This window comes from Nannobrachium achirus (assembly GCF_963921795.1).
Source record: "Nannobrachium achirus genome assembly, chromosome: 23".
NCBI classification, from domain to species: Eukaryota; Metazoa; Chordata; class Actinopteri; order Myctophiformes; family Myctophidae; genus Nannobrachium; species Nannobrachium achirus.
Window position 1 is genome coordinate 20843139 of NC_137830.1, and position 19378 is coordinate 20862516.

Consider the following 19378-nt stretch of genomic DNA (forward strand, 5'->3'; position numbering starts at 1 on the left):
TGAAGACGTAACGAGAAGGCAATGCACACACAGCGTTTCAAAGTGAATGCAAAGAAAGAAGAGACTGGGCGCGGCTGCAAACAAGTTCATGAACGATCGTTCATTGAACGCATTCAGGCAACATTGGTCATCTGTTTTGTTTTTGAAAAGCATCTCCGAGAAATATCTCTATTAGTAATTTGAGAATGGTAATTTGAGTATCAGTTTTCAAAATAATTGGAAATAAAAATAAATGGAAAGTACCACTGCCCCATGACCCTAGTACTAAACTGTACTCTGATTGGAAATGGAACGACTGCAGGTGACAAACCGAGCGGCCATTGATTTTTGTCAATCATTCTCCCTCCTTATCGCTTCCCTGAAGTCCCATTACAGCTGAAAATAGACACAGTATGTTCCAATCCGACTACTATACACCTAACAGGACCCCTGCTGTTTCTTTTCAGCGTTGTGTATTTTAGGCTTTTTAAATGTGTCCTGCATGGCAACACGTTTCCCTTGGTCCTTTCCACGTTCTCCACTCCTTTAAATCACTTTTTCCCCTGGGTCTGGACTCGGGACCCATCTGTGGGTTCGGACACATTTTTATGGGACCCTTAATTTCATGTTACCTACATTTTGTTTTTAATTTTTATTATTTCAAAATATTCCGTTAAAAGGTAAGAAAATACAGCCAGTGAAAGACACAGGGATTTTTTTGATGGTCGCGACCAATGAGTTAAAATCGAATCGTTTGGCCAATTATTTGAAGGCCCACTTGCAATATCCTCACGGCAAACGCTGCTTCAAAGGATCAAATTATGCTTAGAGAAGTGTGCTACGGTACATAAGAGCCCCGGAGAAAAGCGAGTCGTTTCCGAAAGAGAAATGCTGACGGGTGGACAACCCTGTGTGTGTTTGTGTCAGGTGTAACACGGAGACCGAGTGGTACCAGATCCACGAGAACATCATCAGGAAGGTCAACTCTAGATACAACCTGTCCGGCTCCAACACCGGTAAGACTCTCTTGCTGTTTGTTCACCCCGCCTCCCTTTACCCGCATTTTGACTTTCACATTTTTACAGCTTATTGGCACTCTAGGGCAGTGGTTCTCAACCTGTGGGTCAGGACCAGGGGGGGGGGGGGGGGGTCCCCAAATTATTTTTGGGGGTCCCCAAATGATTAGCTTAATGTGAAACATTGTTTTCTCACTCAACAGTAAACAAACCAACATAAAGTTTAAGTGTACAGAGGTTATCTGCACATTTCTAAAGTGACAATTTAAGGACTTTTTAATACCTCTAAAATGACAGATTAAACATTGGCCAAATTGTCAAATATTAGAGGCAGAAATTGTGAAAATAGAAAATAGCAGATCTACATCCTCACAACGCGTTATGAGCATGTAGATCTGCTATTTTCACAATAGAACCGTGTTATACAAAATGTAATGCCTCAACTCTTACTGATCGTCATGGTGGTGGGGGGGGACTGGGGGGGGGGTCCCCAGTTAAAATATGATTATTTTGGGGGTCGCGGCCTGAACAGGTTGAGAACCGCTGCTGTAGGGCAGGATTTCTCAACCCCTGCAAATAACCTTTTCCTCCACAGCCCCCCTGAATTACATTGTTACTTTAAAGCACCTTACATTTATTATCATACATCATATTACAGGACATAAATAATATGTACATATTTCCCCCTGATATACAGTATGTCTCGAGGAAAACTTGAGAGAATATCCGTTTCCGTTATGTCAGATTGAAAATAACTTTGTACTTGACGTTTAACCACTTGAACCCCTGCATCCCTATTCTGGGGAGAACGTTCACCAAAAATAGCAGATCTACAAGCTCACAACGTGTCACAATGTGCCGCGTTGTGAGCTTGTAGATCGTATATTTTTGGCTCTTTTTTTTTTGCTGTAGATGGAAAAATAATCCACCAAGTACATTGCAGCTCAGGTCAGGTTTGCTAAGTATTAGCTAGACGCAGGGGTCTTCAACGTTTTCAGGCCGGGGACCCCCAAACTGATGGGGAGATGGAGCAGGGACCCCCTACCACCTCGTAGGGTGGGGGGTCGGGGCTACGACATATTTTATTTTAAACATGTACAGCGAGCAGGGTGGGCCGTACCACCACCATTTCTAAACATACTACTTATTAACTGAGAACCAATGTCAATAATATCAACAATCTGTCAGTTGCATAGTAATCATGTATTCAAGCTATTCAAAATGGATAGAATCATGATTTATTTTTTAATATAAATGTAAAAAAAAAAAAAAAAAAAACATTTTTTGAAATCTTTTTTTTTTTAAGCAATAATTTCGCGGACCCCCTGCAGTACCTCCGCGGACCCCCTAGGGGTCGCGTACCCCCTGTTGAAGACCCCTAAGCTAGAGTATAGAGGGGACGAACATTTTTTGGGGGGGTGGTTTATAATTCCATTCTGAAGTGTTCAGCCATGCAAAACTCAGATTCGGCGCAACTGACAAACTTAGCTAGTCAGCACAACGGCATGCTGACAAGGACAGTGGCAAGTTTCCAGCCAATTTGCGTTACGGTGCTGGAGTGAAGCTCCTATCTGGGGGAATCGGATCAATATTGGCACAAGGCTGTCACCGCAGTAAGCCCACTGCTCAATTGTACATGCATTGAGATGGGAGGTCAGCATTGCTGTCAGGTGGAAAATTAGTATGTCCAAAACCGTTATTTTTCAGGCAATGGAAAAAATAAACCTGTGTTCCAATGGAGCCAATGTAGTTACTATTTAGTCACAAGCTCTTATTACTTTTCATTGATTAATCAGCTCTTGTAGAGGTGATTTTGCAATCAGTGCATGCCTATTTTGTAGCCAAAAACCTTTTTTTTGCGTGCACATAACAAAACATTTATTATCTACTACTACGACGCTGTGAGCTTTTAGATCAGCTATTTTCACTCTTCCTCATTCGACAAAGTATATAGGGTAAAATCGCTTATGGAGCAAGTCTCTTTTAGAAACTAGTTTGCGAGAGTGAGGATGGAATAATGTGGTTGTAAATTGCATTCTTATTCTACTTCATATTGGTTACACTTGACTTCGACTTGTACACACGTTTACACATGTTTTGCTAAAAAGAATTACAAAAAAGGAACTACCAAGCTTGCAGCTTATTTGTGGAATATTTGGAGCAACATTAAGTCGGTCTTTCCACTGGTTGCCTGTAACAGCAGACTGCAGAGCACAGCAAACATCAGGCAAGTCATCCACGATTCTCCAAAAAGTTTGCAGCTGAGTCAATTTGCATACATTTGCTCTTGGAAAAAGTTGTCGCTGCGAACTTTGCCGGAGGCTGTTGTTTTACTCACAGAAGTGACTAATTTGTTGTGTATTAGCCGAGTTCAACCTCTTCAGAGTTAAATCGTCTGTTTTCCTTCTATAATCTATGCGGCTCGTTACACAGGATGGGGTGGTAATTGGATGTGGCACGTATCAACAAAGACACACGCACGCACACACACACACACACACACACACACACACACACACACACACACACACACACACACACACACACACACACACACACACACACACACACAATCGCTCACGCACACGCACTCACACACTTGCATGGAGATTGTCTGAATCTTCAAGAGCGATCTCCTGCGTCAGCGCTGAACTAAGAAGACCCGTAATTACTTGAAGGAGAAGACACACAACTCGGAGAGATATGAAACAATCCCAACAATTGAACGAGAGTGAAACAATTGAAAGAGAGTGGAGGGATGTGGCGGTAATTACATCAGCTGACACAAAGCCATTCAGAGTAGGCGCCACGGCTTAACGCCTCCCAAGTTAATGAGAACGACAATGAAAGACCGCAGCACGCAAGCCTGAATTCCCATCTGAGAGGGAGAGAAAGAAAGAGAGAGAGCGAGAGACTCACCTTTGAATAGAGATGCAACATGCTTTAGATGGATAGATGATGGATAAATTCAGGAGAGAAAGTAGAAATGTATTTCGTTCAACATTCAAAATAAGGCGAGGGAACGGCAAAGTATTCATCCGCAGCAGATAATCAGAAGTCATTGTGTTCTCTTATCTCAAATGAAATTCCCATGAAACGGCGATACATTTTCCACATGGACATTTAAAGCGCTAAGTGGCCGGTATTCTATCAGATAATGCACTTGCTGCTACACAGATAACGCGTATAGATCAAACGTGCGGATAGTGTGATTCAGCTAATTATTGGAATAGTTCTGTGAAAGTCACAGAACATCCACAGATGGTAGATTCCCTACGTGTTGTGGAAGTTTGGTGCTATTCCCTCCGCAACAGATTTTACATTTTTCAGCTCTGGAAGATGAGGGCTTGAAGCTGCAATCCCCCCCGTCTGTGCGTCTGTACATAATACGTTTCATGGCTGCAGTTTTAACCGCTGTTAACATGTTGTAATGCCGCGTGTTATGAGCTTATCAATCTCTCGAGACAGAGTCAATGATGGCTGAAGAGAGACAGGCCGAGTGGGCGTCGCCCTTTCTTTGATGATGGGTTCCCAGATTGTGAGCTTATAGATTTGCAACATTTTGTTGACATGCCCAAAGTAGGCCTGCCAGTGTAGTCTGAAGTGTTGTTCTTTACATTTTAGTGTTAGTTAGTTGATGTACGGCAGAGCAGCTCAAGTGAGTCTTAACGAGTGGAGAGAGGTTTTTCTTTTCAGAACTTGTACTAAGACGGTCATTTTCAATGCTCTGTTTCCATGCATACATTTACTTTGCTTTAATTTGGCAGCTTTACAAACACTCTCTCCCTGACACACACAAACACATACGCGCACGCGTGCACGCACACACACACACACACACACACACACACACACACACACACACACACACACACACACACACACACACACACACATCGTAGACTCTAGAATTATGCAAATTAATGCAGTGGCATGATTATCGGAGACTCACTGTTTCCACTGCAAGTGAATAATTCCTAAGCAGGGTCCACTTCACAGCCACCTATGTCTGTTTATCAGACACATAAACGCACTACGCACGCACGCACGCACGCACGCACACACACACACACACACACACACACACACACACACACACACACTCAAACAGACACTGGGAAGCCATTAAGTACCTGTCATCCTTCAGGCTGCAGCACTAGATGAGGTTAGGTTAAGTTGCGAACACATTAAGCTCGGTCCCAAACAACATCAGAGAAACGTTGGTCTTAGGTGACCGTGAAATACTCACAGGAGTTTTGCACTCCAGCAATGTGGCATCTTCATAAAATGGTTTCTGTTGTCAAAGTGTATCCGGGTGTTTATTAATTTATTGAAGTGATCATATAAATTAGTTCAATGCTTTAACGTTAGTAAATACACAGTAGCTAGTTTGTATGTAACGCAGTGGGGAAACATGTTTTAGTATCACTTAGAAACCCCCCAGTGGGTTGTTTTTCTGTTGTTCCGTTATGAATAAATGAAAATAGACGATCTACAAGTTCTGTAGAGCAGTGGTTCTCAAAGTGGATTCCAGGGACTCTGTGGGTTCCTTTATGGGGGTCTTAATTGACCCATGCAAGTCTGTAACTCTGACAGTGTACAAATGGAACCAAATGGAACCAAATGAACCCTAACGGGTTCATTTGGTTCCATTTGTACACTGTGAGAGTTAAGGGGAGACCTTGAAATTTGAAAGTTTGAGAAACACTGCTGTAGAGAATAGAGATGCTAGAGATGTTCCTCTTGTAATGTCATTTATTTTCAGGAGACATACAGTATGCAATATCTTGAGATATCAACTTAACCACCTAAACCCCTTATGGTTGGGCTCTATACTCGTGTCTTTTCTGTTATTGTGGGGAAAGCTTTTGCAGAAAATAGCCGATTGACAAGCTCAAAGCGCATCGTAACGCAGCGCGTTGTGAGCTTATCGATCTGCTATTTTCTGCAAAATCTTTCCACAGTACTATACTAATCTCTCAAAACAGATTCTGCCGATGTGTTCCTAGATTGGCACTATACACATGCTGGGGTTTAAGTGGTTAATTATGACATTCTCATTTTCAGTAAGGTTCTTTATTTAATCCAAGGGTATTCAACAGGGGCCCGGGACCCCTAGGGGGTCCTCAGAGTTACTATAGGGGGTCCTCCAAATCTTTGAGTGATATACATTTTTTTCTTCTTTTTTATATTAACTACTTAAACCCTAGTGTCCATATTCGGAGAACTTTAGCCAAAAATAGCCGATCTACAAGCTCACAACGCCTCGCACTGCGAGGCGTTGTGAGCTTGTAGATCGGCTATTTTCGAGCTTTGGTGTAGAGGGCAAAAAGAGCAGACTAAGTACAGACTGAAAGGTCAGGTTTATTAAGTATTGACGGTTCAAGTGGTTAAATATCTGAAACGTTGAAGACCCCTGATTTAATCCATATTAAAGCCTGACAGGGACGCTCTGTGCATAAGAGCCCCAACATTGAAGTTGAAGGTGAATTGCTGTGTTGACCATAGAAACATTCTTACATGACAAGCGGTATTTAAACATATTTTCTAACAGCAATATAGTGTTGGCTACTTATCGAAATAAACTCTATAATCCTTTTCTCTCCCCATCTCTCTCTCCCTCTCTCCTACTTTGCAACAGTTTTCTTATTACTTATTAGTCCTATTCTTATTAACAGGAATAATGGAAAATCAATTGCTTGAAAAATGGTTCTGCTGCTTCCTAACATGAATATGATCTGCGAGTTTGGTGCCTCCCAGCGTGGCAAATTGGCTGGTATTGATGCATTATATAGATAATAATCTGGCCCAGATTTCTAATTATATTTTTGTTGTTGTTGTTTCAAAATGCCATTTTGAATGTGAGTCTTGATGGATTTTGCTTGGCAAGCATTGTGCATCCCTTGCGAACCCACTTATATAGGTTAATCTACTCTCTAATGCTCTGTAAAGCTATACTGGAGGACTGCACGGTGCACCAGACTTTAGACCATGTCAGAACTGGTCTAAGGCACAATCACATTCCGACGTGTTTCACTCTACCTAAGTATATATAATATAACAATATGCCGATAATAATATAACAATATTTTTTACAACATAGATTGGTGAAAACATGGGTGCTGCCTGGGCATGAAATTGACAATTGCGTTGTTTGTGAACTAGCAACGACAATTGTGCTGTACTTCGCACCGGGTGTAAGATTCAGGGCCCTCAAGAGTTAAATGAACATGTTGGATTTTAAAGTGCAGCCATCCCTTAAAACTGAGTTTGACTGCCTACCTAAATATGCTAGAAATCTTCCACGTTGCATCCAGCTTGTCAGAGTGTTCCAACAAACACAATTGCCTGTGTTCAAGGGTGGGAATCCGGTAGGGGAGGGTGATCTCTGTCGCTGCACTATAGCGACTCCTACAGGTTGGCACAAGTTTAGCAGGGAGCAGTAGCATGTCTGATAGCATATTCCTCTGTGTGTGTCACATGCTCCTGGTTAACCTCCTCGCTGTCAGGTGGACAGAAGCGGCTGGTGATTTAACACAATTACTGCCTTTTAATCTGAAGGTTGCTAGGTGCCTTGGTGCCGCGCCGTTTCCTCCGTCGGCCGCCGCTATTATTTTGAAGGGCCGGAAGGGGGTTGTTTTTGTTTTTTTGGATTATCACTTGACGGCAACGATTACGTCATCTAGTCACATGACAGTGTGAGCCCAGAAGAGAAACATGGCTGCGCCCAGCCGTGTGTATTGTTTACATTAGACCTGGCTCAAAATGGCTCAAAATGTCTCTTTTGGAGTAAATGAAGTCTCTTTATGGGCCTCTCAATGGATTTACTATGGAGGACGTTCACTTCGCGTGCACGCCCGACGTGCGTTGTAAACAAATCGTGGACATTACCGATGCGGACGGGTGCGGATCGACGTACAGTAAGTAATAATAACTTTACTGTATATACAGTAAGATTGACAGTCCTCACCGTCAACGGCGCCATGGTGTTAACCCTTTCAATGACGGTGAGGACTGTCAAGGGCAGCAGAACAGTTAATGTGTATCAAAGGTGCACACACCGTGACATGTGGGAACATGGATTCCTTCATTGTCATCAATTTAATGTCATTGTCTCTTATTGTAGACTGATACATAGCTGCTAGATTTCATGGGTCCGCATCAGAGTTCCGACGGTCCGGTATTCCGACACTAAAACTATAACCCTAACTCTACCCCCAACCATAAACCTAACCTCAGTAAACCTTACCTCAGTAACTAACCTGCCGACGCTAAGTAACTAACCTGCCTTACGCTAAGTAACTAACCTGCCTTACGCTAAGTAACTAACCTGCCGACGCTAAGTAACTAACCTGCCGACCATGTCGGAACAGCGGATAGTCGGGATAGTGAGCGCTTCCCAGATTTCATTAGCATCTACTGGTAGAACGTCATCTTTGGCAGGTTTGTCACGTCCATATAATATACCAGTGGCAACATGACTGTGCGCGTGCAAGACACCAGTCAACAGGCATGATGAAAAGTACATTTTATTATTTCCCCCTGTAGCCAAGGTATGGCAGCTGCCATAGCTTGCCATACCCAATTGACGCCTCTGTAATATACAGCAGTTGAGGTTGGTTCTGTAATACCTTGGAACAAATTGGACCTCGGAACGAATCTCACAGGTCCAATTAGGGTCTTGGTCTGTCCTTAAAAAAAAGATGCCCGCTCCACTCAGAATCTCGGCAGAGACAGGCTACACATGTGTGGAGAAATTGGGAATTATCATAACGACTGAATCGGAGAAAAGGGGAAAAGTGTGGATTCTAGGATCCACTCTGAAAGGATCACATTTTATTGTAGGTCTCTTGCTACTTTCAAAATGAGATTTACGCTGCTTATGTCCTGTCCTCTCAACTATAGGGCTTGTGATATAACTTCAAATTGATATCATGATTATTTCAAACATCTGCATGTAAAGAAAATGTAAAAATAGAGTGATTGGTTATTTTTACTCATGCACCACCATTGTACAATAAAGTAGAATACAGGGCTTAAGTTGTTACTCAGCATAATCGATTTAATTTATTAAGTCGGTCAGAGGTTCAACATTTCGGTTTAGATAGATTTTTGGTTAATTTCCCAGCCCTACTCTCAACATTGTTTTGTTGGCCTCAGTGGGCAGTGGCGCCGTGTACTTATACGCGTTGAAACTGGGAAGTCTGATTCATGTCTGCTTTCATACATTGCTGGTTCATAGTGTAGAAGCGATTCCTCTGTAGCTTATCTGTGACTATAAAAGTCACAGATAAGCTAATAGCATACACACCATAATTAGAGGTTCTCAATTCATTATATGTACTGTCAGAAGAAAAGATAAAAAAAAGAAATAAAAAAGATATGCACATCCCAATTTACAATATAATGTAATGTCAGGGGAACAATTAAAATGGAGTAGTGGAGTGTGATGGTGTGAGGTAGAGCAATGTGTGTTGGACTGTGCATATTTAGAGAGTCGTGTGTGTGTGTGTGTGTGTGTGTGTGTGTGTGTGTGTGTGTGTGTGTGTGTGTGTGTGTGTGTGTGTGTGTGTGTGTGTGTGTGTGTGTGTGTGTGTGTGTGTGTGTGCATTTCTATTCATTTCATGTCTTAGTGTGCACAGATGTGTGAATCCTGGAAGTGTATTTGTCTCTTTCTGTGGGCATGTGGCCATTTGGATCTTTATCCATTTTGGGTAAAATTTGTGTGTGTGTGAGTGTGAGTGTGTGTGTGTGTGTGTGTGTGTGTGTGTGCACACGCATGCAGTGGTCTCTCTGTGTGGTTATCCTGAGCGGACCTGGCTGTGTGCCAGAGAGGCCCTCATTAACAGCCAATTAGCCAGGGAGAGACGCAAAGAACAATGGATGTTTAGTAACAGAGAGAGTATTCAACAGACACACACACACACACACACACACACACACACACACACACACACACACACACACACACACACACACACACTCACTCTCACTCACTCACTCACTCACTCACTCACTCACTCACTCACTCACTCACTCACTCACTCACTCACTCACTCACTCACTCACTCACTCACACACACACACAACACACTCAGGGAGAGACTTGGTTTTGCTCACATGCAGCCTAGTACACTGTTTCTCCAACTTTCACATTTTAAGGTCTCCCCTTGCTGCCGACATGAAAGGATTAATTGTCCAAAGTGCCGGCCGTTTTCTCCATTCGCGGCCACCCTCTTATTTTGAAGACCGGAAGTAGATCGAGCTCACAATTCCCACTTGACGATGTTCTAGATTCACCCGTGACTAGTTCTGGTCCTGAGCGTAAACAAAGATCTAAGATGGATGCCTTCATGCTTGTGCTATTTTAGCGAGAATCCAGTGTTTTTTGGAGAAAATGGACTGTAAAGATGAGAAGGACCATTGTTTTCTATGGGATGGGATCACTATTGCGTGCACGTGGATGCGCGATGATGATGAATCGGCGACTTCACCCGTGCCAGGGTTATTCACCGGACCGAAGGTAACCAGTGCCAGCTTTACTGTATATACAGTATATTTCGCGAGACATCGCGGGATCAGCACTGTGGACACCTTTTAATATTTCGCGAGATATCGCGGGATCGGCATTAAATGAGTTAACTCTGACAGTATACAAATGGAACCAAATGAACCCGTTAGGGTCCATTTGGTTCCGTTAGGGTCCATTTGGTTCCATTTGTATACCGTCAGAGTTACAGACTTGTATGGGTCAATTTATACCCCTCTAAAGGAACCCACAGAGTCCCTGGAATCCACTTTGAGAGCCCTGGCCTAGTAGACAATTTGAGTAGTGATGAAAATTGACATTCAGAATCATCTTTATTGTCACGTCACAGGTTACAGTAAAAGTGTTGGAAATTGGAAATACTCAAATAAAGTACAAATAAGTACCATCCCAAGACGGTGGATTTGAATTTGCAAAAAAAAAGTGGCTTAAACGGATCTGTAGAAACCAATGGGTGACCTCACCGTTCCCTTTGTCCATAATATGTAAAGAAAAACATTCATTTACAGTGCTGTCAAACAAGCAATGTTCATTATTAAATCTATGAAAAGGTTTAATCTGCAACAGCATGATATACAATATGTATTTAGTACGGGTACACCTCTCTGCTTCTTTGTAGTGTCCTTGGCCTGAAAAAAGTTGAAGAACCCTGCCCTATTAGTATAGCTTAGTATAGCAGATGGGGCCAAAATAGATATACTTTTGGGGGTCCTTGACATAAAAATATTTGAGAGGCACTGGGTGAGGTAGTGTCTGAAGAGGAGAGGTGGAAAATGGGCAGAGAGTCTGCAGTCTGGAGGAGGTCATTCCACAGTATGGGAGCCAGGGACCCGGAGGGAGAAGAGTCTTGCTTGAGGTTAGGGTTGTTCGATTAATCGATTTTTAATCGTAACCCGTTTTTTTTCCTTTGGAAGATTTAAAAAAATGGAAATCGTAAAATCGATTTTCACTTTAATTAGGGAAATTCTTACTCATTGGAGCCTTGCACGCGCAAAAAGTACACAGCCCCGTCCTCCTAAAGCAGGACGACAAGGTCCGACACCAAATTAATACTACTTTCTATCTGATGTGTAATTTCTTTGATGCGCGTTTAGCGCACGTCAGACTGAGCAGAGTTCACCACCGCACGGCGCTCACTCGCGATGGTTCAAGCAGCAAACAGAACAAAACACTGCTGAGCTGGTAAACTTACTTACTTGTTGTAGTTTGAAAGAAGCTCATTAATTCTGTGTTACCCACCTACTGACTGTAGTTTACTCCTACTGTCCCTGTCACTGTGTTAATTTTGCGTCGGGAAGCGAAGCGCTTCGCCTCCGTTTACAATCAGTCAACATCTCCGTGCATGAGTGGTGCAGGGCAGGGGCGTAGCCAGGAATTACATTTTGGTAGGCGAAATGCCTACCAAAATGCCTCACCAGCCTCCAAGAGCTGGCTTGTTTTGGCTGTTTTGTCACTCACTATTGATAATGAAACACTAAGGACGCTAAGTTGTATGTGATTGTTGCACAACTAAAGTTATTATTATTAATACCCTTATTGTTTTATTGCATTTTGCTATTTGGATATATAAAAAAAATCAAAAAATGAAACAATAATGAAAAAAAAAATCATTTCCTTGCATTTTTAAATGAAAACAAAATAGTTGAAACAATGTATTATTCTTTTAACAAAAAATCGAAATCGAAAATCGGGATTTCAGAGAAAATAATCGAGATTTAATTTTTTGGCCATATCGAACAACCCTACTTGAGGTAACGTAGCTGTGGTCCAGTGCGTCAGCTAAGGTTGTGAACCTCACTAAACGTTCTGTCGGGGGCCAGTGTTTACAGCGCACGCAGAACTTTAGTGACTGCAATTAATATACTTAAGTTACAAAATCTCTCGAGACTCACACAACCTTTCCTACTGTAAGTCAAATTAGTCAAAGCTACTGTATCTAGGTTGTGGCTTAGAAATGTAAATTCGAAAATATATCATGTCCTTCCTGTGTTCTGTTTTCAGGGGGCGTACTTTCAGATTCTAATGTTGCATTTGAAGATTGTGGAATAGTTGTCTGGGGGGGAGGGATTGGATCCGTGATCCGATCTCTCACTTTAACTGACGGGAGAACAACTTTGTTCCCCCATATTTTGCGCAGAAGCACCTAATTCAAGCAGCCCATGCTTATTTCACACCCACAGCCAGCTACACAGATAAACGATGTGTATTAGCTTGTCTGGCACCTAGTTGATTCGGTTGAGAGAGTGACTGCACATAGCCAGTAACAGAACGGTCATTGCAGCGAGAAGCAAGCATGCAGCCAGTACACAACAATGATCGCGCAACACAACCACAGATCAGATTCTTTCCGCAATAGTTTCCCCAATAGTGAGGGGACATTCAGGCCCCTCCGGCACCTATGGTGGCAATGGGATTCATTTTCCAAATGTTTATTACATTTGTATTCCCTGTGGAAGATTTTGTTTCCCAAAATCAAATAATTTGATACATGTTTGTTGTTTGTTTTTCATATTTTTCAATATGAAAATTAGATCGGCCACTTTTGGCACGCGCAACACGGTGTGATGACGAAGTGTCACCCCGTGTGTAACAAGCGGTTTGTTTTGGGGGCTAACGCTATACAATGGACGTTAATTGAGTGGCGGGGGAAAGTGTTATAGGAGGACGATATGGACCAGAACGTCATCATTTATTTGCATTTATTGTCTGACCCGTTTCCATTCACAAATGCACATTTAGTTTATTCGATAAAGCCTCAAAAGCATTTTGAAGTGTTCCCATAAAAAGATTTAAGCGCAAAAGGCTTAATGCGCATTAAGAGGCTTTATGGAAACGTCACTATTTAGAACACTGTGTGGAGGACAATCTTTCATCACTTACTTCGTTGTAATTTAAAAAAAGCCCTTACTTCATTGAGTAATTAAAGTATGTTAAGTACAGCCACTAAAGCACAGACAGCGAGACATTCTCTAGAGGCTGTTAAACATGGTCTCTGACAGGACCAGAGCTACCTAATAAACCACTGCTCTGTTTTAGATGTTCCTTAACTTTCATCTATCCATTTGTAATTCTGATAGTGTGCAAATGCGACCACATTGACCTGTAAAGGTCTCTTGTGTTGCGTTTCCACATAGCAGCCCCACACCTCACCGCCTGCTTGTGCAGTTGTTTCCATATTCAAGGACTCAGTGGGGCCGAAAAGGGTGCCAATTTTGGCCCCATTCCCGAGAGGTCTGAGGCAGGCCAAACAGGGCCAAACAGGTGAGGTGTAACGCTGCTTGCTACTGATTGGCCGCGGTCATGATGTCTCCCCCCGGGACTTAAGATCATGTAGTTTGCTGCAATTTTAGTTTTTTATCAGTATTTGCCCTGGATCATTTGTGATTTGCTGTGATTTGTTTATATTTGTTGTTAAACATCCATTTGGTTAAATTTTTACCCTCTGGGTTTACAGACCTGTAAGGGTCCATTTGGTTCATACAGAGCCTGCACAGGTGATTTGCGTTTGTGCACAGGAAAATTTCCACTTTACATTGCATTGTCAGACAGGAAGCAACAATCTCCACCTATAGTATGTACGAAGGATTGTCAATAACCATAATCTGCTATGTATAGATGTGGATATTAGAGGGGTTAGGCCGCCGCCTACTACTATATATTGTGTTATAGAAACTGGAGATATTTGGGCTGGGCCATGCAAGGCTGTGCAAGACCATAAGGTGCCATGCCGTGCCGCACTGGGCTGCTATGTGAATGCAGCATAAAAGGAAATTTAAACTAGAAGCAGTGCTCTTCCGAGCACAGGTCTCCACCAGGCCACACAAATCGGCCTGTTATAGCGCCACCATGAGGCTGATTTAAAAAATGTGGGGCAGAGGTTCTGAATTAGCATCCAGGGAGTGTGTGTGCTCAGTTTGGCAGCGATCGGGCCAACGGCGCCGGAGATTAGCTGGTAACAACCAGGCCACACAAATCGGCCTGTTATAGCGCCACCATGAGGCTGATTTGAAAAATGTGGGGCAGAGGTTCTAGATTGGCATCCAGGGAGTGTGTGTGCTCAGTTTGGCAGCGATCGGGCCAACGGTGACTGAGATTAGCTGCTCACAAACTGCGAGGACGCACGCACGCACGGACGGACGGACGGACGCACGGACGGACGGACGGACGGACGGAGGGGAAAACATACTCTCCCTCAGCCTTCGGCTGGTGGAGACAATGAACAGTGAACACAATATTTGCCAAAGCCAGATGTGACGGACAGGGTCGTGTTTGTCGGTCAGGGCAGTTTAATCGTTCTACTGTGACCTCGTGTGAAAGAAGAGGGTGACAGAATGTACTGTGACAACCCAACTCTGTGTTGTTGCTGCTGAAGTCTGTTCCACCCATCTCTCTGAGAACATGAAGAGGTGCTCCCTGTGAGTGTCAAACACTGGAAGGAATAATAATGAAGTTGGTTTGGATTGTGCGTGCATGCGTGTGTGTGCGTGCATGCGTGCGTGCGTGCGTGTGTGCTTCAGATGAAAGGACAGAGAGATAGACAGTCAAAACCTGGTGGGCCTCTCTCTATCCACCCCATTGGCTCTCTTAGTCTCTTTCTTTCTGTTCAGTGTGTGTGTGTGTGTGTGTTTCTGGGGAATGCAGTTGTGTACAGTCTTGTGTAGTTTGCAGCGTAGCTGCCATTGTAATGGCATATCTTACAGTAGGTATACCTCTTTCACAACATTAAAGAGCACCAATAAATACAATTTAAACATTACAAACACATGAGGGTATAAGGCCTATAGGTAAAACTGGTGTAGCTAAAAGAAATGCTTTGTTAAAAGGTATAGGTTTTAGTCCAGACTGTGGTGCTCTCAGGTGGTCAGGGAGGGCATTCCACAGTCAAGAGTGTGACCAAGCATAAGGCCCAGTCGCTGAGGTTAGTGTTTGCACAAGTAGAGGATGTGAGTCGAGGTTTGTGGGGTGAGGGTGAGTTGCAGTGGATGCACTGATTGGGGGATGATTGAATCTGGTGTGGGAGGGGGAGGGGCACAGGCCCAGTCAGTAGTGCTGTCGCCTCACAGCTAGAAGGTCCTGGGTTCGATTCCCGCCGGGGACGCTGTGGGCGCTGGGGGCGTGTCGTCTCCTCCCCGCCATCAGTGCCCATATCCTAGGTAGGGTTGGCAAAAGGGCCTTTCTGTGTGGAGTTTGCATGTTCTCCCCGTGTCTCCTAGGGTAGGTGCCCTCACAAAAAACATGCATAATCCTGGTCTCTATACTGCCTCCCCCTGGCCAGCCGGGGCTCTATTTCCATTTTGGCCAAATAAGGCGTAGACCATCAACACACTAAGACGCCCACACAAGCAGCCATCTTGCATAGTGATGATGAAACGTTGCTTTGATGACTGCAGTCACAGAGACAGGACGGCACTGTATTTTAGATGAAGGCAGTGATGTATTGTCAGTAGTGGAAAGTAACTAAGTACTTGTACTCTAGTACTGTACCTAAAGCTATACTCTGTAACTTTTCCAATAGGACTAATCTTAAAATTGTCCTAACTATTACATCGCTAAAGTTTTAGAACACCCACTCTGTTAATTTCAGCCCCTAAAACCTTCTGTAAATATGCTTTCTATGATCCTGGCCGGGGACCGGATTTCGCGGCAAAATTACGTCATCTGCTTCATTCCGTATACGTTGTATATACGTTGGCCAATCACAGCGTGGATCATACACTACCAGCCAATCACAGCGCGTCTTGCCGTCTCTTCAGGAAGTAGCTTGCCTCAGCAACAGTGTTTACGCTGGTGTTGGAGTCTTGCCTGTTACTCCCCAACGCCTGGTCGCAGAGGGACGTGAGACCCTCTAAAGATGCATATCGGCGAGGTGAAGGCGGTCGCGGTGTTGCAGCTCCGCTCCGGTGGTCCGCGGCGACCCCGGTCGAAAAACGTCCGGAAAAAGCAATACCACTACTGACCAGTAGTTGAGTAACTTCCATAGTATAGCTTTAAGTATACTTTCGGGGTAGTTATTACTTGAGTATTTTCGTCCACAGTCTCTTTGTGGACTAACAGGAAATAGATAATGTTAAAAATAGCCTCCAAGAACTTCAAAACAGGTTGTCAATAACTGTCAAATGGTCATCACATCAAGTCACATCTATCTGTAAGGGTCACAGACTATAAGATCAATATGATGATGTATTAGTCTCTGGTACCTACTATTTTATTTTGTCTTGCAAACTAAAGTAGATGAGGTCATAGATCATTTGACTATATTTTGATACCGGATCTACAAGCTCACAATTTGTCACGATGCGACACATTGAGCTTTTAGATCTGCTATGTTCAAATATTTGTATCCATTTGAAAACTTGTGAAATGGGACATAATGAGTACTTTCTACTTTTGTACTTTAAAGGAGTAGTTCACCCTCAAACCTTTTTCTATCGATTACTCACCCCATGGAGACTTGAGTTCAATAACATGTTTTATTTTTTGTCGCATTCCTAAGCCAATAATTTTAGGAGACTCTTTGTAGGACCATTGATTCCGGATGGAGACCCAAATGCATTTGGGTCCCCCATCCGGAATCAATGGGGGTAAATTTACTATAATCACATTTTTGTGAAACATTCCCAAAAATATCTCAAGTCTCCATGGTGTGAGTAATCAATAGAGAAAAAGTCATTTTGGGGGTGAAGTACTCCTCTAAGTACTTTTACTGTAGTTCATTTAGAATTCTGGACTTACTTGTAACAGAGTAGGCTATTTCTACATATCAATATTAATTAGGGATGTCAAAAATGGACCTTTATCAAAATCGATTATTCTATAGCAATAATCGAATATTATTCGAAAATCGATAATTAATTATTATTATTTTTTTTTTATTAAAAAAAAAAAAAAAAAAAACTTCTGTTTTTTTTTTTTTTTTTACTGGATTTCAATGCATGGCTCTTCAGGTAATTGGTAGCCTAACTACTACTCTTCATCTTTCTTTTTAGTGTGCCAGTGTACTGTTCACCTAATCTCTCAAGAACAGATTCTGTGATGCTTTACAATACAGAGGACGCTGTTTTCCCTTTTCTTTGATGATGGCCACCAAGTACCAAACAATCAAGCCTGAATCAATCACACCTGTGTCTGAGACAGGGGGGCAGGGGAGTGTGTAGCAGGCAGCTGCCACTCTGCTGTGCTCCTTCACTCTGTCTAAACAGTTTACAGTTGGTGCTGGTGTGAATAATAAATCAATGGCCATTTACTATTATCATTAATACTATTGTTAGCCTATATTCTATATTTTGGTTGAAACTAACTAACTAAGCCAAAAAATAGTATAAAAAAAAAAAAAAAAAAAAAAATATTAATATTTTTTCGATTTTCGATTATGAAATATTAAAATCGAATATTGATTAATCTAACGAATATTCGAAAATCGATTATTCGGTGACATCCCTAATATTAATATGTGTGGTATCATGATGTGTTTCAGGCCTAGCCGTCTCCCTCCAGCTCCTCCATGGGGACATAGAGCAGCTGAGGAGAGAATACATGGTTCTGTTCACCAGGGGCGTCTCCATCACCAGGAAACTGGGCTTCTCTGACATCATCATGCCTGGTAAGATACATTTACAATTTAAACGTCATACTTTACTGTGTACTTTTTTTTCAATTGATATAATCTTTCCGACACGGGCACTGGAAATGTACTGGAAGGTGGAAATGTATTTATTTATGCATGTCATGTGTTTGTTTTGAACTGAAGTAGGTGTTGCTAAACGATTTCTAGTGGTACTAGGTACTGTTCAGAAAATAGCAGATCTGCAAGCTTTCTAGACGATAGCACAGGACTGGAACAGAGACAGAATTCATCCTTTGAGTGTTACTGTAACTTTACAATGACACACACTCTTAAATTGAGGGGTTACTTTTGTGTTATATGGCTAAAGATAGACTGGTCCGATATTCATCACTGGCCAGATGGCCAAGACATGGTGTGACCTCGATTGTCGCCCTTAGGCATCTTACAGGTGTATGACAGTAAAGAGACAGTGTAGAGATTTGCATCTCCTCAGCTTGAGCTAGCAGAGTTGCCCCGTAAGTATAACAGCACACGTTCAGCTCTGTCAATGCATGCCTAACACTGCTAGTTCCCCTCCACCATCCTTGTGTGCTTTCCAGCCCAAGGGCCTCACGCAAACTCCTCCACAGTCCCCTCCTCTTGTTACCCGGTTGCCTCGGTAACGCTTAGTGAAGCTCCCCCACCACCTATTGGCTGTGTACATTGTACAGAGTGACATTTGAATCTCTGCCCTGGGTGCGGCGGGAAGGGGTCGGGGGGGCACCTTCGTAAAGGTGAAATATTGGCGCTTGTCGAAGGCAGATAAGGGAAGTGACAAAGAGCGCATCGTCTCTGAATGACAACAGCCTCCCTGCTACGCTCCTTAAGTGTGTGTGTGTGTGTGTGTGTGTGTGTGTGTGTGTGTGTGTGTGTGTGTGTGTGTGTGTGTGTGTGTGTGTGTGTGTGTGTGTGTGTGTGTGTGTGTGTGCGCGCGCGTGTGTTGGGGAGGGGGGGTGGCTTCACTGTGGGGGACAATAAAATAGAGAATAGAGCATTCTAGTTGCCTCAGTAAGGCTAAACACACGGAGGCTATTGCACGTATGCATTCGATGTCATATCGATGTGTTCGTTCAGGTGTGTATTCGTGGTGCATCGTGGTACCCCAGCCTGTTGTGCAAAGATTGAAGCGGTGGACTCGGCCGAACCTGCCATTCTGGACAGGGGAATTTTCCCTATGTTCATTCATTCTTTCTTTCATTAATGTTATATGTTATACTCGACATCAGGGGGCTT

General features: G+C 43.0%; 1 protein-coding gene across 2 annotated transcripts in view; it reads left to right on the plus strand.

The window, feature by feature from the left end:
* The window catches only part of dock4b (dedicator of cytokinesis 4b), a gene marked incomplete at both ends in the record, with an annotated part of 311706 nt that overhangs the window by 149736 nt on the left and 142592 nt on the right, over nt 1-19378 (plus strand). For both annotated transcript variants that reach the window (XM_080753915.1, XM_080753916.1), the window contains 2 exons: nt 907-995; nt 18017-18142. In XM_080753915.1, the coding sequence (XP_080610041.1) occupies nt 907-995; nt 18017-18142 (215 nt within the window). The remainder of the gene's footprint in view (nt 1-906; nt 996-18016; nt 18143-19378) is intronic.